At 36.0% G+C, this 25,327-nt stretch overlaps 1 protein-coding gene across 1 annotated transcript; it reads left to right on the top strand.

Moving 5' to 3' along the window:
• The first annotated feature begins 648 nt into the window (after positions 1 to 648).
• On the top strand, positions 649 to 24,220 carry LOC149475703 (transferrin-like). The gene is made up of 11 exons (XM_089712801.1): positions 649 to 929; positions 12,304 to 12,412; positions 12,877 to 13,004; positions 14,926 to 15,077; positions 15,647 to 15,791; positions 16,410 to 16,561; positions 16,876 to 17,015; positions 17,127 to 17,324; positions 22,620 to 22,841; positions 23,125 to 23,522; positions 23,722 to 24,220. The coding sequence occupies exons 1-11, from the start codon at positions 845 to 847 to the stop codon at positions 24,183 to 24,185; spliced, it is 2,193 nt and encodes a 730-aa protein (XP_089568927.1). The 5' UTR covers positions 649 to 844; the 3' UTR covers positions 24,186 to 24,220.
• The last annotated feature ends 1,107 nt before the right edge of the window (positions 24,221 to 25,327 follow it).

Raw genomic sequence — 25,327 nt, 5'->3', positions numbered from 1 at the left:
AATACTTTGATCAGCGTATCCCTACAAGGATCAAGGATGATGTAGTAGGTATGTCTGTAAGATTCATAATAGAATCATGAAAACTACATATTATAACGATTTGAGAATTATTTTCTATGTGTACACCCTTATCAAGCTACCCGCCCAACTTTGATACCAGCACGTGACCTATCGTTTAAAATTATGTTTTCATAGACAAAATGCTCACATTAGTGAAGCGGTATATGCCGGCTGCGCGAAGCTAAGGAAGAAAACATGGATTTTCAGGAAAAAAAAAAAAAAAAATTTTGATGTTATTTTGTTAAGTATTTTTTACGTGATCAGTGTATGCAAAACTACAAGTCCCTTCGCGCTTAGTAGGTATACCAATAGTGGGACACCCTGTATGGGACACCCTGTATAGGGAAATCCTTGAAACGCATTTCAAAGAATACTGCTTTGCTTTCGCCTTTATATTAAAAAGTACCTACATAACTTAAAGGCAAGAATTAGCGCCAAAATTCTGTATTAAATGCAGTATTAAACTATTCATAAAACGACCTTCTTTACAGATTAACACAACAAACCGGTATCCGGTTTAAACAGAATTTAAATAACTCCTTGCAGTATGTTTTGGGCCAATCCAAACTTTACTCGAGTCCAGTTTGACCAAGTCGTTTTATTTCAACAACATTCTATATTAATTCAATGATTTACCTTGACGCATCAGTTCGCGCATGTACTTTAGAATAAGATGCCGCGTTGACATTGGAATAGACTCGTTTCGTGATAAAAAAAAATAAACGTCAATAGTTTTGGCGGGAACTTTTGACGTTCCTTTTTTTCTGTGGCGCCAAAATTAAAAATGGAAAGTTTGAAAATTTTAATATTGTGCTCGTTTGTGAAGTTTGTTTTATTACAAGGTGTTGGATCAGGATCAAATGGAAATCGTAAGTATTTTGATCAAAAATAAAACCTTTTATAAGTACTCGCGTGGAGTTTATTTTTTACAAATTGTTAAAGTATAAATACCTATAAAACAACGTTTTAAAATTGTCTTGTTTAATCGGATTATTTATAAAACTGTTTACTGTATGAAATGTGCAATATAATGTTTTTTAATTTGTTTCGAAACGTAATTACGCTGCTTTGCGCCATGATTGGACTTCCGTACTACTTAAAAATAAACATGGAATAAACACACTGAAAAAAGTGTTAGTGTACCTGAAGGTAAAAAACTTGGGTATAATAGACAATAATTTGGAAAATCCAAAAGTGCACACCTCATAATTTTTTTTAATAAATATTTATTAATTATTATTTTTGTTTATTTAATAACAATTAAACCACATCGAATCAGACCCTGAAAAATGAAAGGGTTCTATTCCTGAGCATACTCAAGCGTAAGAGAAAAAAAAAGACTCGATTAGTAAAGTATTTCGGTCGCTATCGTGTTAACAAGAAAAAGGATCCGCACATACAGACACACGGACGTCCAAGACAGAACTTTTTTAAACTGTTTTTTAACTAGTTTAAATAACAAAAATGACATCAAAAATATCATGAACGTTAAAAATAGTGTTTTTTCTTAATATGTGTGTGTATGTATTATCTTACAAGTGCAATGTATGATACATAAAGACATTTTAAGTTTGAAAAATCAGATGTTTTGCGCGAAGTGACAGTAGTACCCACCTCAACGCTTCGCTTATGAGGCGTGCAATAATTATTATGTTTCATCATATAGAATACTAGCTTTCCGCCCGCGGCTTCGCCCGCGGTTTCAACGAAAAACCCGTTCCCGTAGGATTTCCGGGATAAAACCTATCCTATGTCCTTTCTCGGGTATCAAAATATCTCTATACCAAATTTCATGCAAATTAGTTCAGTAGCTAAGGCGTGATTGAGTAACAGACAGACAGACAGAGTTACTTTCGCATTTATAATATTAGTATGGATTAATATAATTTATGGTTGAAGCAATTATATTAACAATAGCAATTCAATTTTTGTTTCCGCCACAAAAAAAGTAAATGATTTTAAAATTAATCATCGCAACAGGAAAATGCAGGTTGAAATATTTTTTAAAGTTATGAGAACTCCTTGGTTCGTAAATTACGAATACTAGGTGATCTTTTACTTATATTTTTTATGCGCATGCTTCATAGCGAGTATTAAATATTAATGTAGAGGGTACTTAGTATCTAATGCTCTCCTCCCGTGACTTTGTTCGTTTTGTAAAACCTAATAATTTATATTCTGAAATCTTCCTTGAGAATCACTTTATCTTTTACAAAAACTGCATCAAAATCCGTAGTTAGCGTAGTTACAGAGATTGAAGCATAGGTACATAGAGACGGACAGACAGCGGTCAGCGATAGCGAATTTGTTTTCTACATACATATTATGTAGTGATTATCTTATATATTGTACGGACGATAAAGATCACAAAAATATATACAGGGTGTCCCAAAAAGTAGTGATGAACGGAAGCTGGGAGGTAGAGGACCTAGAGGGCTATCCGAATCACCCCCATGTGTGTTATGCGATTTTTCGTATTTTCGGAGTTATGAGGGTTTTTTAAATTTTTCACATATCGCCGAGTACGATGATATTTTCACTCATGGTGACGTCAATTATTGCGGAAGATGCTTGATTTTTTTTTTGTGTGCTAAGCTGTAAGATAGGCCAATTCAGTATGGTAACATTTACTATCGTTAGATCTTTGAATGGAATAAAAAAAAGAATTAAATGCCAAGAAAGATAAAATTACCCAGTATGTTCACCACTTCAAGGGCCCGTAAAAAAATAAAATCACATAAAAAAGTTTTCTTTTTGGCTTTTAAAAACTTGCTTTATCTATCAGGTAGCTACCCTGAAAAATTTATTTTATTATTCAGAAGGCTTCAATCGAAAAATTGAAATCTAAATGTGGTAAGTGCAAAAATTTAATGAACATGATGATTAATAATAACAAATTAAAACCAATAACAAGGTGTTTAATTACCAGAAATTTTTAAAATGACCCCGCTGTTACTCAGTGCAAGTTGGACATCACCGTAAAAAGTTGTCTTTTAAATGTCTGAATGCCCTTTTACCAATTTTAATGGTTACTTCTGCTACTTTGAACATCCGGGTTATTTCGTCCGAATTGTGGCATTCTCTCAATTAGCCGAGGTATTTTTAGTATCCCCATTGAAACAAATCAATGGGGTTTAGGTCGAGGGACCGTGGAGACCAGGCTTTAAGGCAGGCGTCACCGGCGCACGCGCAGGCTGCAACGACCAATTCATCTTTCAGGGTATCTTTGCCCTTAAGCCTGACCTCCACGGTCCCCGGACATAAACCCTATTGTTTTTTTTCCGTGGGGATACTACAAAGACGAGAGACTGCCACAATTTGGACGAAATAAGCCGGAAATTCATAGTAGCAGAAGAAACCATTAAAAATGATAAAAGGGCATTCAAACATTTAAAAGACAACTTTTTACGGTGATGTCGAACTTGCACTGAGCAACAGTGGGGTCATTTTAAAAATTTCTGGTAATTAAACACCTTGTTATTGGTTTTAATTTGTTTTTATTAATCATCATGTTCATTCAATTTTTGCACTTACCACATTTAGGTTTCAATTTTTCGATTGAAGCCTTCTGAATAATAAAATAAAATTTTCAGGGTAGCTACCTGATAGATAAAGCAAGTTTTTAAAAGCCAAAAGGAAAACTTTTTTTATGTGATTTTATTTTTTTACGGGCCCTTGAAGTGGTGAACATACTGGGTAATTTTATCTTTCTTGGCATTTAATTCTTTTTTTTATTCCATTCAAAGATCTAACGATAGTAAATGTTACCATACTGAATTGACCTATCTTACAGCTTAGCACACAAAAAAAAATCAAGCATCTTCCGCAATAATTGACGTCACCATGAGTGAAAATATCATCATACTCGGTGATAGGTGAAAATTTGAAAAAAACGTCAGAAATCCGAAAATACGAAAAATCGCATAACATACATGGGGGTGATTCGGATAGCCCTCTAGGTCCTCTACCTCCTAGCTTCCGTTCATCACTACTTTTTGGGACACCCTGTATATAATTTAATGCACTGATAAATATATTTCAGGACAATTTTCACACACGGCACGATCTGATGCAAAAATTATCCGCGTAGGTATACGTAAAGGCGATTATATTTCACTAGCTTTGTGGCAGAAGTGAAACTTCTTTGGTAAGATTCAAATATATTAATATCGTCGCCTTACTCCATGACATGAAAGAAAAGAAAGAAAGAAAGAAAATAAATTTATTGCAAAAAACACAGCCAAAACAACATTACAAAATTTATCTTAAGATTAGCAAACGGATACAGCCTCAGCAAAATGCTGCACAAAAACAGCGCTGATTTTCAGGCTGCACCGGCGGTTGAGGTCCGTCTTAATATTAAAAAAAAATATATATATATATAATTAAGCGTATCTACTTAAAATAAATACATAATGAAGTATATTAATAATAATAAATATAATAAATAGATGCATATATAACTTATGTTAGGGCAGAAACATATAAATATATATAAAATAATAATATACGTATACATGACGTATACATGACGGTATTGCCATGATGCGACTTGAAATTTTCCTCTCAACGCGTATAAAATCGCTCCTTTGCGGTGTAAAAGACATACAAATTACAAACAAACACATTTTCGCATTTATATTACTAACTAGATGTTCCCTGCGGTTTTACCCGCATTGCTCCGCTTTTATTGGTCTAAGCGTGGCGATACCTATAGGTACCTTCCTCGATAAATGGAATATCTAACAGTGAAATTATTTTTCAAATCAGCCTCGTAGTTCCTGAGATTTCCGCGTTCAATTAAAGACAAAATACAAGCTCTTTAGCTTTATAATATTAGTACCTATTTATAAGGATAAAAAAGATACTCTTCACTAAAACAAAGAAATAGGTATAATCCCAAGCAAAGAGTAAAAACATTGGTACTATTTCCTTTGAGTAACTGGGAAAACCCTGTATTTGATTCTAGAGTATAATAAAATGTACTTCAGATGTGCGAAATAACCGGTTGTTTACTAGCATCTTTAAGTGACTTTTCTCGGAATAATCTTGTGCAAGTAATTAACATAAAACCAAAAAAGCCAGATTTTAAAGGAGTAATATTATAGCACTAGGAAATAGGAATGATTAGTAATGTATTTTTTGTAACAAAGCTATGGTTAAAACCATGACGAACAATCGACTTTAAGGCATACCTACATTGGCGCCAAAATTGAGCGATGATTGAAAAACAAGAAAACTAACATTTTCGATATTATTTCGTTAATAATATTTTTTCAATCGTAGGTAACCTAGAATTATATTTTTTTCAATCGTAACCAAGAATAAGCTTCATTTAAAATTTCAAAAAATGTTGTGGGAAAATCTAAACTAACTATAATTAAGGATTTTTCTTAGAACATCAGTACAGCTATCTATTTACTCGATAAAAGTGGCAGAACAATGTTTGCCGGGAGAGCTAGTAAATCAATAATATTATAAACTAGCTTTCCGCCCGCGCCTTCGCCCGCTTTGTCTAAAACATAATAAATTACATACCTACTATAGTCCTTTCCACCTAAGATGATTCCTGTGACACATCGATTTTTGACACGTGTAGAGATGTCTATACTGAAATCATATCAATTGTTTCCGATAATCGATAATATTTTATATGGAAATGAAATCGATTTGAATAAAGTACCAAAATTAGTTTTTTCGGCATTTCGCCAACAATTAACTAAGGAAACTTAGCAAACAACAGCAACAAAAAGTCAACAATAACAATTAGTAACAATAACAGATTACCACGTAAAGTATCAATATAAAAATGCAACTTGTATACAAGGCTGACGCACTCGTACAGACGATTGACTCGATTGACAAACGATCACAAGATGGGCGCCGATTATATGATTTTCCAACTCTATGATTTTTCAACGATCCATTTCATGTACATGAATTGCGTAGGTATTATATTTTTGTGTAATTTTATTTTATTTTTCATTATATTAAACTTAACAATACTGTTTTTGATTTATAAGCTTAAGATGTTTCATTTTTATATTTTTGGTAATAATGCCGCCATAAAATAAAAATATTATGCACTAAAATTATTTTGGCGTTTTAAACATAAAATACGTAATTCGGAACACGATGAAGTGTCACAGGAATCATCATAGGTGAAAAGGACTATAATCAAAATACGCATACGCATCAAAATCCGTTGCGTAGTTTGAAAGATTTAAGCATACGTAGGGACATAGGGACAGATAAAGCGACTTTGTTTTATACTATGTAGTGATGATGACAACATTTATTTTTTGTTTGTCTTTCTGTCACGTTGCAACGGAACGATTGTATGAATTTGTGTCTAGAGATTTGAGATGATTTGGTTCGAGAGTGATATAGACTAGTTTTTTATTGCGTTAAATTCAAATTCAAGTTACATTTATTTGCAAGAATGCAGTTACAAATATAGGTAGGTAGGTGTAAAGTTAAAACACCTCATTCTCATGGGAAATTTCTTTGAATACGCGAGCGAAGCCGCGGGCAAAAAGCTAGTAATTAAGTGATAGGAAGTTATTCAGTAATGAGAGTAATTACCCAGATATTAAGATATTTTTTATATAAGTAATGGTTTTAAAATAGAAAAAAAAAACTAATTCCCACGACACATGGGATCCTATTTCTCACACGAATTAACTAAATAAAAAATCTTATTAATTTAGTTTTCATGATAATAAATGAGAAGTACCCAAAACTTGGCTGTGTTGTAACTTGTAACTTTTGTAATAGAATAACAATTTTCGAAGTGAAACTGACAACAAAGTTAAGTTTTTTTCAAGTGGGAATAAAATAATGTCACTACATACTTAAACCTAGTATAAAACTAAAACTAAAGTCATGGTTTTTTTTCAATAGAATGGTTCCCCGTTCCAGAGAAAGATTTTAGTATGTAACTAGCTGCGCCCCGCGGTTTCACCCGCGTGGATCCGCTTATGTTGGTCTTAGCGTGTTGATACATAGCCTTCCTCGATGAATGGGCTATCACACAGACATAATTTTTCAAATCGGACCAGTAGTTTCTGAGATTAGCGCGTTCAAACAAACAAATTCTTCAGCTTTATAATATTAAGTATAGATTTGTTAAGTCAGACAGCTCGGGTGAAGCCGCGGGCGGAAATCTAGTAATAATGTATATGTACCTAGGTTTAATAAAACCAAAATGTTTAATTTCTGACAATCGTATATCTACATAAGTAAATATCGCGCGGTCAACAACAAGGCCATAACCTTTGAAACTCCGGCAGGTTTTTGTCTGCGTTTTTTCATATGTAGGGCCCCTTCTTGTTTCCTAGTCACTTTTTATATTCTGTAGAAGTTGTTTCATGATTTTTAATTACATATAGTAAGGTATAAAGATGAAGAGTTTGTTTGCACCCGCTAATGTCAGGAACTACTGGACTGATTTCGATTTTCTAGCCGCGGGCATATACATTATAAAAAAATAAGATTAAATAATGAAACTCGTCATTTGAATGGGAGAAATCTACAAAATCGCATCAAAATCTGTTGCGTAGTTTTAAAGATCTAAGCATACATAGGGACAGACAGACAGCGGGAAGCGACTTTGTTTTATTGATAAGTTTATGACTGTAGTGACTGTGGACTGTAGTGACTGTGGACTGTAGTGACTGTGGACTGTAGTGACTGTGGACTGTAGTGACTGTGGATTGTAGTGACTGTGGACTGTAGTGACTGTGGACTGTAGTGACTAATCACCCTTCCGACTAGGGCCCTTCCGGCCTCCTCCACTCAAGGGACAGCCCTAGCCGAGGTCCGAGATCCCCGTCAAGGAGGGACGCCCTTGCGCATGTCGCTACCAGGGTGAACCTTCAGTTCACCCACGCGTCCGCGTTAAAATGTAGAAGCCTTTCTGGACAATATCGAGAGACACCACTCAAAAAAAAATGTAGTGTCTGATCTTCAAAAGGAGAGAAGAAGAAGAAGAAAAGTGATGCAATTTGTGAATAAAAACTGTTAGTTTCGCCTTATTTGTGAAAAATAAACATAGGTAAACTATACCAAAATCATAACAAAATCAAAATCAGAAATTTATTACTTAAGTACCATTATTTTTGCAAATAATTCTTCTTTTTACAATTATTGTTTACGGAACCACATAGTATTACTTATCTTTGTGTTGAATACATTTCCTTATGTTGAAGAATAAAAAACTTAAAGGCTTCTTTTTGTATTGATTTCAAGTATTTTAGTGTTTATATTCATAATATCCTACGAACAGGGGAAGAACCTTCTTTAACAAAACCTTATTTTTATAAAATCCATACTAATAATATGCGAAAGTAACTAACTGTCTGTTACTCAATCACGCCTAAACTACTGAACAAATTTTCATGAAATAATTGGTATGGAGATATTTTGATACCCGAGAAAGGACATAGGCTACTTTTTATCCCGGGAAAATGACGCAATCCCGGAAATCCCACGGGAACGGGAAATATGCGGGTTTTCCTTTGACTGCGCGGGCGAAGTCACGGGCGGAAATCTAGTTATGTACCTATAAGTATAATAAGTATAGGTATATATTGTAGAGCAAAGTTATTCATTTAGCATCAAATGAATTGTCATTTACATCAGTTAATCTTGAACTATACTTAAGTGCTGAGAAAATCGGGCTTTTGCTAGATAGACCGGGAGATACTGACACGAAATTTTGTGTCAGTATCTCCCGGTCTAAGACCATTTCACTACGTCTAAAATCCGCCCGGTCTTACCCCGACTCACTATATATATATAACTAGCGGTCCGCCCCGGCTTCGCCCGTGGTACATATTTACGTTTTCTCTACATAAAAACCATCCTCGTACTTCAAGGAATATAATAAAAAAAGAATTATCGAAATCGGTTCAGCCGTTCTCGAGTTATGCGCTTACCAACACATTTTGCGATTCATTTTTATATATAAGATTACTGCCTTTTTAACCCACACCTTTTCCAATTTATACCAACTTAAAAACTAGGTTTTCGCCCGCGGCGTTTAATGCTATGTAGTGATAATTATACTTGTAGTTGTATGTACAATAAATTAAATGCAAATAAAAATACCTGCAGTGAACCAACCTTTGAATCGAATTTTTCCTTCTTTCACAAATCGGTTTTACAAGCCCAGATGTTTCACATCAAAAGTCTGGTTTCGTTAAATACCGAAACTATACATATGAAATATGAAACTAGGTATATCTATGCTCATAATTATTATAAAGCTGAAGAGTTTATTTGAACGCGCTAATCTCAGGAACGACCGGTCCGATTTGAAAAATTCTTTCGGTGTTAGATTGCCCATTTATCGAGAAAGGCTGTAATATATCATCACGCTAAGACCAAAAGGAGCGGAGCACTGCGGATAAAACCGCGGCACCCAGCTAGTTAATAATAGTAGCCAGTAATCCAGGTAGGCAACACAATTAGATGCGTCATTAACAAAGGATAATAACTCAATAACATGGTATATTATTAGATTTTTAATAACATGCCTCACAAATGCAACAAGGTTTTTCGCATTATATAATCTGTTAAAAGCACTTCACACGTGAACAGTGACGTCATTATTTATCTGTGGTTTTGCCAGAGGTCGCGATTGTGTCATATTTGTCCGAGATTCCAATTTCACAAAAAAGAACCGGTCGCATCGAGTTTTTTTTTTGTTTTTACTCTATAATTTATGGAGATTTGGATTTGGAGTTCACATTTCAAATCTATCGTCAATGTGTCTATGTTTTTTTTTTCCTGTTTATATCTGCAAAGTCCATCACATCAACACATTACCTGAGTTTTTGCCGAAGTACCTATTACCTAATAGATTTTAACGAAGGCGCTTAGTATAATTACTCATTGCAGTTTTCCTGCTATGACGGAAGAAGCTCTTACATTGCGTTAGTTTTCCTATAGGTGACATTCTCAGCATGTCCCATGAATGTCCGCTATTTTTATAATGCCAGTTAAAATTTATAAGGAAATAAATATACTAGAAAAAAATGCAAACAACATAGAAGTGCATTTATACGGAAACAATGCGTATTGCACGGTCATTAATTCTAATTTAATTGGTCATTAACAATCATAACAAACGACTGCACAGATTTTCATAACACATAGAATGCTCTAAGGTACCTACCCGATGTTTTCTTACATTGTGAAATAAAAAACAAATACACAAATCCAATTGATGGTTCTGTTAGTGTTCCTTTGTTTGTAAAAAAATAAAACATAAATCATAATGATACATAAAGTAGTACACTAGAAATATACAATTTCATTGGATCATCTGTTCGAGCCGATTAAAGTCGAAAACGGCTGAACCGATTCTGCCTCAACTTTTCTCGTAGGATGCGAATTTGCTATTTATTTTGGCAAAATTATAAGTAGGCTTCTCGCCTTCTTCTCGCAAAATGTTAACGTTGACGAAGTCGTGTGCTCTAAGTAACTTGTCAAAAATATATTCCGTTTAATTTTGTTATTGTTGAGCTTTTATAACCTTGGAATTATGAATATACTAGATTTCCGCCCGCGGCTTCGCCCGCGTTTGCAAAGGAAAACCCGCATAGTTCCCGTTCCCGTGGGATTTCCGGGATAAAAACTATCCTATGTGTTAATCCAAGTTACTCTCTATAAGTGTGCTAAATTTCATTGTAATCGGTTCAGTAGTTTTTACGTGAAAGAGTAACAAACATCCATACATCCATACATCCATACATCCATACATCCATACATCCATACATCCTTACAAACTTTCGCCTTTATAATAGTATTAAGATTAAGATTATTATATTGGTAAATGACTCACACCGAGGTTAAAAATTTTATTGAATTATACTAGCTTTTCACCCGCAGAAAGTCCCGTGTCCCCGTAGTGGGGTAAGAGGCAGATGCATTATGCATAGTGCATACATCTGTTTCACTGATCGATTTTCTTTAGGGACAAGTAGGTGATCAGCCTTCTGTGTCCTACCAGACCGAGAAATTTTTAAAGTGAAACTTTTATTACATCGTCTCAAACTTTTTGGTCTGTGTAGCGCATGTCGCGTACGTATCGCGGCTGTCACCGTCACGCGACATGCGCTACACAAAGCAGTGTTCGGAACCGTTCGAAAAGTTTCACTTTTACCGTGGTTTCATAAAACCACACAACATTTTTTTTTCTTCGTCTCCACCGGGAATCGAACCCAGGACCCCTCGGCTCTACGCTCACGCGTCAACCACTGCACCAAGGAGGCGGTCGCGTCGCAAGGGGATTCGCACGCTTTGACTTCTTCTTGAATCACTCTATCGATTAAAAAAAACTCATCAAAATCGGTTGCGTATTTTTAAAGATCTAAGCACACATAGAGACGGTGCCGCGACTGCGAGAAGCGACATTGTTTTAAACTATGTAACTAGTGAATAAATAGTGATGTCAGATTGTCTATGGTCAAATTTAATAACACTATAACATAATTGTCCAATTATCGATCCAATTTAACCCTGGATTAAGGCATTTACAATGACATTTATAATAACCGCTCTTCACGGCTACGGATTAACAAGGAAAAGCAAAATTGTAGATGAGCTGTGTCCATTTACGTCTATGGTCATTATTGTTTGTCCTTTATATTTTTAATTATCACCTTGTATCTTCAGAAATAGAAATCCCTGCTTCTCTACATAGTATAAACTATAAAACAAAGTCGCTATCCGTCTCTATGTATGCTTAAACGTTTATAACTACACAACGGATTTGGATGAGGTTTTTCAATAGATAGAGGTTGAAGTATATAATTTATTAGGTTCTAGACAAAATGCGAAAAACTGCCTGTGTGTCTGTCTAGATATAATGGTAAATGTCGCGCAGAATTTGTTAATTAATATTAAAAATCGTCCGAGTAGTCACGGGTCAGGCTCCCGGCACGATGAAAGATGAAGTTCGAGTCGTTGTCGTCGGGAGCGTTTCATGTAAGATTTTTGGATATTTCTCGTTTTATTTTTAAAAAGTTATTATTGTCATTTTACTCATTAGGTATAGTACTTTCAATATCGGCTTAAAGTTTTTTGATATCTGTTATAGACTTTACGGAATAATCGCCTGTGCACACTTAACGATTACACCCGGTATATCATCACGCTAAGACCAACAGGAGCGAAGCAATGCGGGTAAAACCTTGGGGCACAGCTAGTATTTCATATTTTGTGTTATCTTTCCAGTTCGACTATGTATCGTAGAGGGGAAAGGGGCGTACAAGCGTGGGGCAAAGTTCTGCCCCGTTTTGGACGAAGATAATTCTGGAATAGAATGCGTACTGGGTACGGACAGGTAAGCTTAACTTTGTATAATACGATATAGTACGATAATAAAATCGATCACGCATAAAGTGCTGATATCGAATATGCGAATTATTTTTTATTTTTCTCTCTTCACCTGTATGTTTGTATGTAACTGACTCCTTTAAACTCTTTGTAAAGTCGAGTTTGACCTAAGTACTTTAAACCCCCCGATATAATTCAAACATTGTCCACATATTATTTATCAAGGATCAGCGATAACACAATAATTTAATGAGTTTAACCGCGTTTTTTGGAACGAAGTATCACGCGTTACGAAAGAGGACTAGACGGAATTAAGACCAAAAGTTGTAACGACACTTTTTACAATAGTTGTAAGGCATAAGCGTGTTTCTCTGTCTCTCTCTCTCTCATAGAACTTCGTTCCATCCGGGTTTCACACCTCTCAAGTGTTTTTTTTATTTTTTTAACTATATTAATTATTATTGTTTTCAGACTAGACTGCCTCAGACGTATAAGCAAAGGCACGGTTGACTTCGGTTCGTTCAGTCCTGAAGACTTAATAGCCGCTCAGTGGGCAGATATCGATGTTCTAGTGACCCATGAACTGCGGCATAGAGATAGTAAGTACAACCATCTTAGGATACGTAAGATAATAATCGATTTTCTTTCATATCGTGAAAGTCGAAAGATGAAGCCGCACTCCGTAATTTGCTTTAAATAAAATGTAAACATGATGTTCAATCTGTCCATATTACATTACATTTACAATGCAATATTACCTTGAGACTTTTCTCTCTGTTTTGTAGTATATAACGATCTGTATCTGTATCTGTCTCCGATACTGTTTTGTAGAAATAACGATCAAATTAATAAAATTAATAAGTAGAAATTCTGCTACTTATAGTAACTCTTTTACAGGAGAGTACGAGCGAACTAAAGTCGCTCTAGTAAACCGGAAGATCATTCTCAACCACCTTTTGTCGTTTACTAACCCCTTACTATTTACAATACTTCTCTTAACACGTTCGCTGCGAAACAGGGCTTGAAACACCCTGTCCGTGTCTCGTCGTTATAGCGGTAGGAAAAAACTTAAACTTCTCTGTCGTGCGGGAGGCATAACTTCCATCTGGTTCAGTGTAGGAAAGTGGTATCTATATATCTGAGATGTGCTATTGATTCCTAGTTCAATGGTATACCGACCTTAATACCGGGTTTCTTAGACCTCGTGCCGCACTGAACAAATAAAAATTCTAACACAGTGCGGAACGAGGTTGCGAACACCTCGTACCACCGCGCACCTCGTACCGCACCTTAAGCTAGCTTCACGCGGTTAGTGTTGTGCAACGCATTCGAGACTATTTGTGGAACAACTTATTGAAGCTTTTACAAAGAAGGACCTGAATGTGGATACAGGTAATTTTCAAACATCCTAACTACTCGTTATCCATACTAATATTATAAATGCGAAAGTAACTCTGTCTGTCTGTCTGTTACTCAATCACGCCTAAACTATTGAACCAATTTGTATGAAATGTGGTATGGAGATATTTTGATACCCGAGAAAGGACATAGGCTACCTTTTATTGCGAAATATGTACCACGGGCGAAGCCGGGGCGGACCTCTAGTAATAAATATCGTTAATAGAAACGTGAATGTGACATGTTGAGTAACTTTCTACAAATAGGTTGATAATCATGATTACTATTAGTGTGTTTGTTCATTGAATCAACTAGCGGCAAATCCAAAACACCCGGCAATCGGTGTATGGCTCATCAAAATTTAACTCTTGCCTAAGTCAACAAGCCAACAAACAAGGCACATCATCTCTTAAAGAGATCAAAGAAGAGGAGATGTGTAGGATGTTACGAAAAACTCCGCACCTTCTTAACAAGTCGTAAGGCCGACAAAAAAGTAAAGGAAATTCTCACAGAATGCACTGGTTGCAAACAATATTCTGGTTTGGCCTGTTTTAATAAAAAACATCCATAAGTTTGATAAATAAATACAATTAAATAAAATCGATATTTCTTTTCCCATCACTAAATTATATGAAAAACTGCTATTGTTCAGTGCGTTATGGGGTACATCAGACCTCACATTTTATTTTACCCATAGAATCTAAACTAACTAATCTAACCACGGGCGACGGTAGATTTAGGTTAATGAACTCATTGTTAATAATAATCACGACAAAAGCCGCACACTTTGTCTTATTTGGCGCCAAAAAAAGGATTTTGGTCTCCTACGGGCGGTGGGGTTTAATATGCCTCGTGCCGCCACAATCTCTGGTATAGGACAAGGTTTAAAACGACCCGTAACGCAGTAATGGAAAGTACAGATATATCTGTGCCGCAGCGAACGTGTTAAAGGAGCGTAAGAGCAGCACTAGTCGCGGTAGTAATCCGGAAGATGTTTCCCATAATACTACTTAAAATATTTGCGACTAGTTGCTACAGCAACTGAAACTAAACTGAAAGATATTTACAGACCACTCTTTGTCGTTTATTTCCTATTTACTACTTACAATACTTCTCTCACAGGAGACTACGAGCGGACAGTAGTAGCAGTAGTTAACCGTAAGATACTGCCAGACCACCCGTGGTCGTTGGACGCAGTGCTACGGAACACAACGCTCTGTCACCCCGGGAATGGGGTGAACGATTTACGACCTCTTTCTGATACTTTATCTGGGGTAAGTGATATTTATAAATTTAAGTGATATTTTTCTAGGCGATAGATAAAATTTTACACCTTATTGTAAATGTCTACTTTTTGTATTTGGAACGAAGTTGCTTATCGGCTATCGCGTGTTGCGAACGGGGGCTAGACTGTATTAAGACCAAAAGTTGTAACGATACTTTTTTCTTTAGTTGTAAGCCGTGCGGCGTGCGTATGTTTATCTGTCTGTCTCTCTCTCTCATAGAAAACAAGCCAGTCATAAGTAAGTTCGTTCCATCTGGGTGTCACTTGACTCTTCTCAATTTTTTTTGTTTGTATTTTGAATTTTTGATTCAAAATTTTAATCGATCAAACATCTTTCTGATTCAAATGAGCATGAAACATATTTTAAAAATTTGATAAGAAAAATTATTTTCATATTTTTTTATGTGCCATGTGACATGATTGTGATTTTATTACCTAAGAGAAAAGCCCATGTCCGCTTAATTTAGGTAGTATACTCCTTTTTCAGGACGGAATCATTCCCTACTGAATCCACTGAGATATTTATTAAATCTTAACTATTTTATTAAATTATTCCAGTATCTAGAATCACTAGTCATCACCCGCTCTTGTGACCCTCAGCTGTCTCTCACTGAGAACAGACTGAAGGCCGTGGCTGGTTTCTTTGGAAAGGCCTGTAAGGCTGGCTACTGGGTGCCTGATGTTGTTAGGGATGCTGAATTGAGTAAGTAATATATTTCTCATACTTTTTAGATAATATTAGGTATCATTTTAACCATTTGGATGATTGGCGCTCTACCATCGCACATATACGTTCCTACTGAAGGGACACGGGCCTAATATATTATGGCTTGTAAGACCATAATCTACCACGCTGGTCAAGTGCGGGTTAGCGGATGTCACATGTCATCGAACTTTTCTTCTACATGTAGGTTTCCTCACGATGTTTTCCTTCACCATTCGAGGAGTAGCGATGTTATCGCACGCTTTACCCGTAACTTCCTTCTGGGAATGATGTCACTAAAAGTGTTTCCGGGTACATTAGGTGGCCCAGATACTCCTGCTGGCCTATATGGCCTATCTGCCATAAAAAAGCATGTCTACCGAGCATAAGTGTCAGAAGTGAAACTTCTTTGGCAAAATTCAAAGACACCAATTGTTGCATTATTCCATGACGTTACGGTATTGCCATGAAACGACCGTTTCACTTCAAAAATGCGTGGAGATTTTGGGAGTACTTTTACGTAATCAGCGTACGCAAAACTACCCATTGCGCATAGTACATTAACGGTGGGACACATGGTATAACCGAAGATATTTTATGTTTCCAATGTATTTGCAGAGCGCAAATACCCATCACTATGCGCGGCTTGCGAGTCGAGCTGCGACTCGACGGACCGCTACTGGGGCGTGAGCGGTGCGCTGTCGTGCCTGCTGGACGGCGCCGGTGACGTCATGTGGGGCGAGCTGGATGACGTCACCGCGTACTTCGGGGTGAGTGGCGTGGCATGGCGTGGTGTGGTGTAGCGTGACATGGCGTGGCGTGGCGTGAGGATCGATATGAAGAATCAAATAACAAGCTATTATTTTTTGTAATTTAAAAATTATTAGAATTTTCGAAAACTTAGAAATGCAGTTCTATTTCTTTTTAACAATAAAGAAATATTTCCTTTCAACCAATCTTCTATCTCCATTATTTTAAGTACTTTCCCTACTGAAAATTTCCAAACTGAATAATGCTATCTGCGTATATCCCAACCAACTACCACCTGTCTACTTAATTAAATAACTGATTCTCATAATTACAGTTAAACACAAACTCCAGCATGTACCCCAAATCCGACAACTTCGCGTATCTCTGCCGCGACGGCACGTGGCAGTCGCTGAAGGATAACCACAAACCATGCGTCTGGCTGAACAGACCCTGGCCGGTTATTGTTGCTAAACGGTAAGAAATCTAGTTAAGCTATTGCATAGCTTCTATCGCGGGCAGTAGTAGCAGTCAGCGGTTATGTGTCTTGTTGTTTATGTTTTAATCAATGTATGATAACCCTTCTAGCAAAGCAGCAGCAGCTGTTACCACATCACTACAGGCCATCTCAAACAATCTCTACGACACTCGCTGGCACAGCGCACTATCAGCGCTGTTAGAAGCGCGGGAACCGCCGCGGCCTGAACACAAGGCGCCGTTGGATTACTTAGCAGCTGCTGAGGGGTTTAGGGAGGCGTATAGCCAGAGCGGGTGTAGGCCACCAAGGTGAGTGGACAATACAAATGCATGTGAGAAACTGAGAACATGTGTCAGAAGTGAAACTTCTTTGGCAAGATTCAAAACAAAATTATCTTAGTCCCCGACGTGACGGAATTGTTAAAGCGCCTAAAGAAGTTTCACTTAAAAAATATAAATAAAAACTTTATTTTATAATAATGGAGAATGTTCACTAATTTTGATTATTAGCACTCCATATTCTCTGTCAAAAATAAATAATACTAGTGAAAAAATTACTTCGATACGTCAATTATTTTCCGACTTAGAAGTAAAACAAGTTGTAAACGCCCGGTGATGGTGTGACGTCACACTACAACACGCTCAATCTGGCTCACTCAGTCCGCTAGCGATCGCGCGCCCGCGCCGTCGAAATTATAATTAAATACTTTTAAAAATGTCCAATCCAAATACCAGAAAATCATATTGTGTTGTTCCTAAATGTAAAAATACAACTACCAATTCGCCGGATAAGTTGTTTTTTATAGTTGCAAAGGAAGTAAGCTACATATTATGAGAACATTGCAGCTGTTTTGCGTTATCCTTTGTTTTCTATACAAGTTTTAATCTATACTAGACTGTGCTTCTGCTCTGCTCGTATGGGCTAAGTATAGGTAGATGGCTAGTAAGATTTTTTCTTGTTTTAAGTTGAGAATGATATGGAGAACTATACTAAAATATAAGTTGGTCGGGGGAAGAATTAAACAAAAACAGGGTATAGTTCCACACAAATTCAAATGTCAACAGGAAAATGAAGATAAACCTCAGAGATCAGCAGTGCAAAAACGCAATCGTATAGAATATTTTGAGAAACTATTAAATAAAGATGAAACTTTGGTATGACTGTTATTTTATTAAACGAATAATAATTACTATTATTGGACTATTCACGAAATTCGCGGACGAAAACCCATCAAAATACTGCGCAAGCTATAACACCTACTTCAGCGCTGCCGACTTGATACTAGGGTGCGTATAAAGCAAAATTACCAATCTTCTATTAGATGATACGTGTAATATTCAAGACCAAATCTAAAAAATAAAATATATAACAAACTAGATGATATGTTCAACGATTCTGTTCAATCAAAAACATAAAATATTAAAATTGACTCGATAAAAAAACATCACCAAGTTAGCTCTAATTTTCACACTTTTACGTTTTCTACTTGACATGGTAATACTTATTATGATTTTTTTTTCATAAACAATTATATTAAAACATTTGCAAGATATTTGTCAGAGAATTTTGAGTAATTACTTTTAGTTTTGGTTTTATCTGCGATAAACCACTTTTATCGTGACAAAACCAAACGTTTATCTCGAGAAAAAAAGAGCGCCAAAAATAAAACCAAAACTAAAAGTAATTACACAAAATGATTGACGAATATCTTGCAAATGTTTTAATATAATTGTTTATGAAAAAAAAATCATAATAAGTATTACCATGTCAAGTAGAAAACGTAAAAGTGTGGAAATTAGAGCTAACTTGGTAATTTTTTTTTATCGAGTAAATTTTAATATTTTATGTTTTTGATTAAACAGAATCGATGAACATATCATCTAGTTTGATATATATTTTATTTTTTAGATTTGGTCTTGAATATTACACGTATCATCCAATAGAAGATTGGTAATTTTGCTTTATACACACCGCGCGGGGACGCGGCCGCGCGGTGCGTTGTGACGTGACGTCACAAGCGGTCACGTGACTATTAGCGGGACTCGATATTTTTCGAAACTTTGAATGCGTATAAAATCAAAACTACTTGGTATTTTTGACTACGACAAAAACTAGTGTATTTGTATACATACAGGCTTTACTGAGACACAATTTCAAGGGATTTGGCATACCCAGTAACATTCTTCATTACAAAAATATACAGATGACTGGTAATTCGACGTGATCCTTAAAAGGGGTTATACTAGAGGTCATTTGCAACAAATTAAGTCCAGCTAACCAGGGGTCAAAAATGGATGGTTATTGAGCTATGACCCTTTTCTTTTTGAGGTGATGCAAGTTTTGGGCAAGTTTTTTTTTAAAATTGATTGCTCATTCTTCGGCTTTCAAAAAAATATCAATTGAATGTTAACAGTGTAGTAGTTTTTTCATAATTAATTGTTTTTGGTAAAAAGGCAGAAAATTTTCATATCAAAATCCGTCATAGCTCAATAACCATCCATTTTTGACCCCTGGTTAACTGGACTTAATTTGTTTCAAATGACCTCTAGTATAACCCCTTTGAAGGATCACTTCGAATTACCAGTCACCCTGTATACATATTATTTGGTTATTTTACTCTTTAATATAATAGACTACAAGCCCACATATGAAAAAAATATGGGTCAAATGAACCACCACGGGACATATCTAGTACGAAAGAAGAGCAAAAAATAATAAGATTCATCACTATGCCGTCACTTGTAAGCTGTCCAACTGAGTGCAGATGAGAATTGAAAAGTACAGGTAGACTCGGTAAATTTTGGTCATATATTTTTGTACGGCATTCTTAACCATCGATAGATCCATTAAAAATAATAAGAAACCGCTCAGTGCCGTACAAAAATGTTGGTCCACCAAGTCGGAATTTTAATTTCATTTCCGAGAGTTACCGGGGGTAAATTTGGTCATTTGACCATGTACGGCATCTGTGTCATACTATTGCTATACTGCTTTTAATCCATTATTCCGCAACGCCGTACAAAAATCATGGGGACAAGGGGAAAAAATCGAGAGTTGCAATCCCCTCTCTTTCCCCACTCCACGGGGTCATTTGACTAAGTACGGCTTCGGTTCCAAAACATTATCTAGCACTCAAAAGTACTATTAAAAGCAATGCCGTCAAAAAATAATTGTTCTTTTAAATGTATACCAATAATCATCTTAATTTCATCGAATTCTTGATATAAAGAGCTGTAAGGTCATTTGACCCTGTACGGGAACTTTTTTTTTAACATGATATTGTATAATTCAATTGTTGTATAGTATTGCCGTTCAAAAGAAACCGTTCTAAAAAAAGTTATAGAGAAATGCAAAACCAGAAATTTTGTTAAAGTTTAAACATCGTAGATTAATGAAATATAATAGTTTTCTACACTTTATTCGTTGTTTTAAATAGTATTAACATAGATAAATTAGGAAAAAACGATGCCGTACATTTTTGTGCAGACCACATCTTTTAGGCTGATGAAAGCGACGAAAGCTACAATTTTAAGGGTGCTTTATGGCCATTTGATACAGTACGGCATTAACATATTTTTACCCAACTACGGCAAAGCAAAAGGAGGGTTATGGTTTTGACAGGTCATGTATGTATGTTCATCTATTCCCTCGTAACTTCTAAACTACTTATCAGAATTCGACAAATAACATATCATTAGAAGCATCTGAATTGTTCACTGGATAACCAGCGACCAGCTAGCTAAAGGCTATATGGGGTTTCACAAAATCTAATGTGGCGCCCTCTAGCGGACAAAACATACAGAGTAAAAAAATAAAGTTAAGATAAATATGCCGTGTTTGGTATCATTTGAAAGCGCTTTACTTGTACATTTTGAATATGTATATAATACTAGCATTTGCTTGTGACTTTACCTGTATTCAAGGGCTGATTGCATATAATTCACATATTTTCGTTCATAGCTTTTTTATTAGTTCATCAATTTAACGGAGTCCATTCCACTTGACTCCGACTTTCCAAGGTGATAATTAACCACCTCGAGCTTCTTAATATATATTTATATTTTATTATAAAAATATAAATCAAACATTTCGTTATATGGATTTTTTCTTTTTCAGATTTTTCCCCTTTGAACCAACGAAAATGTACGGCACATGAAAAAATATTATCTATGCATAAAATACTTTAAAAATAAATTTATTTCGTGTTGTGTCAAATGACCCCCTGGAGTGGGGAAAGAGAGGGGATTACAACTCTCGATTTTTTCTCCTTGTCCCCATGATTTTTGTACGGCGTTGCGGAATAATGGATTAAAAGCAGTATAGCAATAGTATGACACAGATGCCGTACATGGTCAAATGACCAAATTTACCCCCGGTAACTCTCGGAAATGAAATTAAAATTCCGACTTGGTGGACCAACATTTTTGTACGGCACTGAGCGGTTTCTTATTATTTTTAATGGATCTATCGATGGTTAAGAATGCCGTACAAAAATATATGACCAAAATTTACCGAGTCTACCTGTACTTTTCAATTCTCATCTGCACTCAGTTGGACAGCTTACAAGTGACGGCATAGTGATGAATCTTATTATTTTTTGCTCTTCTTTCGTACTAGATATGTCCCGTGGTGGTTCATTTGACCCATATTTTTTTCATATGTGGGCTTGTAGTCTATAAGTACTATGCTTAAACTAAATTTAAAAAAAAAATTTTAAACAAAAACACAATATACTTGGAACGAAGTTCCGTATGGCGCGTTGCGAAAGGTGTCTAGACGGAATTAAGTCCAAAAGTTGTAACGACACTTTTTGCTATAGTTGTAAGTTTTTCTGTCTGTCTCTCTCTCATTCCTTTACTAATTAATCAAAAGGAAATTCGTTCCATCCAGGTGTCTTTTGACACCTCTTAAGTTTTTGGAACGAATTTATCGCGCACGTCACGAGATATCTTCACGACACTTTTGAGTTAGTTCGTAGCACTCTCCGAGAGCTATTGTTAGTATTAGCATTCTTTTACTTATTTCATTTATCATTTAAATCCCAAATATTGTTGTTGTCCCAAATATTATACCTACCTCTTAAATATTTATTTCAAAATAAAAGGAACTTCGTTCCAATCGGGTATCCCATATGTCCTGCCTTCTAAGCTAGAGGTCGTGGGTTCGATTCCCATCCAGGGAAAATATTTGTGTGATGAATATCGATGTTTCCTCTGTGTCTGGGTGTTTATTATCTATATATGCATTTATTTAAAATTATATATGTATGTTTATCAGCCATCTGGTTTCCATAACACAAGCGAAATCTTAGTATGGAATCAGATCTTGCCGTGTGTGAAAAATATCCTTAAATATTTTTAATAATAGAATATGTTGTGTGGTCGTTGTGAATTTTAGAACTTTTTTAATTGACTGTTATTTTTTAATGTATGACTGTTATTTTTCAACTTCGTTCCAATCGGGTGTACCGCGTGTGATTTCTTAGATATTTATTAATAACTCAGGCCCCGGAATCACAGACACAATAGAAAATCTATTGTGTCGTGGACCGATAGAGCCGTTCGGGGCTCAATGGGTTAATTTATTTACTGGTGTCGTTGCAGACACGTGACACTTTGCACTACATCGCTGCTAGAGCAGAACAAGTGCTCGTGGCTGAGCGAGGCGGGCGCCGTGTACGGCGTGACGCCGCCGCTGCAGTGCGCGGTGCGGGGCGCGGCGCGGGGCGGGGCGCGGGGCGGGGCGCGGGCCGCACTGCGCGCGGTCCAACAGCGGGACTGTGACGTGGCGCCAGTGGCCAGCGACTGGATGCGCAGCGCCGTGAGGTATTAGCGAGATGATAGCCTATAGCCTTCCTCAATTAATGGGCTATATAACACCGAAAGAATTTTTCAAATCGGACCAGTAGTTCCTGAGATGAGCGCGTTCAAACAAACAAATCATCCCAAATCATCAACATCAACACAAACTCTTAATTAAGTTTTTCACAAAATTAATATACCTAACCAAGTTACCCTCCGTTAAAAGAACGATAGAAAATAGTTAATCTATAATTTTATTGAAAAAAAAATCATCTCTAAAAGGCTTAATTATAATTTTTATTTCCAGTGAGTTCGGTCTCAGCCCAATCCTATACGAAGTGACACCCATCGTCGAAAAAATGAACACAGTTGTCGCGTATGTCAAAAAGGGCGCAAATATTAACAAGATGGCGGATTTGCGCGGGAAACGGGCCGCATTCCCGCGCTATGACGGCTTCGCTTGGCAAGCTGTTATGGATTATTTATCAAAGAAACAACATTGTGATGACATACTGAATAATTATTTTAGCGAAATATGCGCCCCTGGATTGGAGAAATACAATTTGAGCGAATTGATCGTGAATAGATTCACGAAATCCTGTTATCAAAATGGCGGAGACGAAGAAAGGGCAGCTTTGATGTCGCTTGTTGACGGTCACAGCGATGTTGCGTTTATTAGTATGAATGCGTTTAATTTATTTAAAGGTTCGTATTCATGTTTATTTAGATATTTTTTTCAGTTTTTTAATTCCTACCACTCGTATATAATATTGTAGGTACTCAATTACCAATGTCTTTTTTTTTAGAAAAAATTTTCTTATATATAAGTTTTTAAGTTAAATAACTTAAAAACTCCAACTTTTATTCTTTTGACAACAAACATAATTTAATCTCATTTTTACAGCGGAACAAATTTCATCAGGTGCAAGCAAAATTGACGACATCGTCCCACTGTGTCCCGAAGACAACGCCAAATACTGTTACATTAGTTGGGCCAACATCGGCCACTTATACGTACCAAAAAATATATCAGACGTGCGTCGCCACGAAATAAAGAACGTCTTCACCAAACTGGACCAGCTGTTTGGCAAACATCAACCATTCCACAGCCCAATGTTTAGTTTATACGGCCCCTTTAACCACCAACTGGACGTTTTGTTCCACAACAATACTAAAAGTTTAGCTACAGAGGAAATATTCGGAACGCATCCATACGACACGATGCCTTTCAACTTCGAACGCAGAATTTTGAATGACACATTTGACAGCTGTCAAATAACGGAACAAATGAATAGCGCGCGCAAACTGATTTCGAGTTTATTTTTAATTGTGCCAGCTCTAGTCGTTTTCGTTTTAGGTAGAAGTTGATTTTGTATTAATTTAAAAATATAGCGAATACACTACATATTAAATTTTTGTTTCATTTCCGACCCTTGAGAAAATATGTACGGTACCTACTTGATATTTTTATCCTACAAATCCTATCCTATTCTACTACTTGTAAATGCGAAAGTTTGTGAGGATGGATGTGTATGTGTATATTTGTTACTCTTTCACGTAAATACTACTGAATCGATTACAATGAAATTTGGCACACATTTAGAGGGTAACTTGGAACAACACATAGTTGGTTGATGGTTTTATCCCGGAAATCCCACGGGAACGGGAACTATGCGGGTTTTCCTTTAAAAACGCGGGCGGAAAGCTAGTAATTTATAAGGTGAAGAACGCCCCGCTTGATGCTCTTAATTACTATAAATATATAAAACACAATATCGTAGACCTAAAATACCCACAATCTGATCACATAGATTTTGCCTGTTATTTAGTTTTCAAAATGGTAACCTATGGAAAACTCGAATTTCTGTTACCCCGAATGTTAAAACACCGAAAACGGTTGTTGTTACGATTTTTTAAAATCCCTTTTTTAATTTCCCAGATGAATCAATTTCCAGATGTACCAAAACCAGATTTTTAAAAAGTATTTTTTTTGTTTCCCGTTTTCTCATAATCAAGATATCTATAGTTATACCAGATTCTCAGAATACTTTTTTTGTTTCCCATCGTACCATTTTCCAAATAAACTATAAACAAATTTTCATAATATTAACACTATCCCATACAATCGTTCCTATCGCCTGAAAATAAAAATTACCAGTAACTAAACTTTATTGTTATAATATTCAGTTAAATTCGATTCAGTAGATTAGGTTAGGTTTGAGTTTCACAAACGCACGAGCCGACTCGCTATTATTTACTTGCCCATTACAGAAATGTTTCAGTGTCAAATTGAAAAGCCGACGGTAGGTTCCCCACAAAAAAAAAGTTAGTTAGGTTAGCAATATATTTTTTACTATTTATTTATGGGCACTTTAGCCATGTTCCTACGTTTTCCTTCCTTTCAAAATGTAAGAAATAGGACATATTTTCCGTTATGTAGATACCGTCTTCCATAAAACGAATTTTGAACATTACATAAAAAAGCAAACGTAGGAACATAGCCTATACTT

Source organism: Colias philodice, chromosome 29 (genome assembly GCF_061535455.1).
Source record: "Colias philodice isolate Cphi_HAF_F1 chromosome 29, ilColPhil1 Martin Lab GWU primary, whole genome shotgun sequence".
In the NCBI taxonomy this organism is placed as follows: Eukaryota; Metazoa; Arthropoda; class Insecta; order Lepidoptera; family Pieridae; genus Colias; species Colias philodice.
Note: the sequence above shows the minus strand (reverse complement) of the source record. Positions and strands in the feature narration are given on the sequence as shown.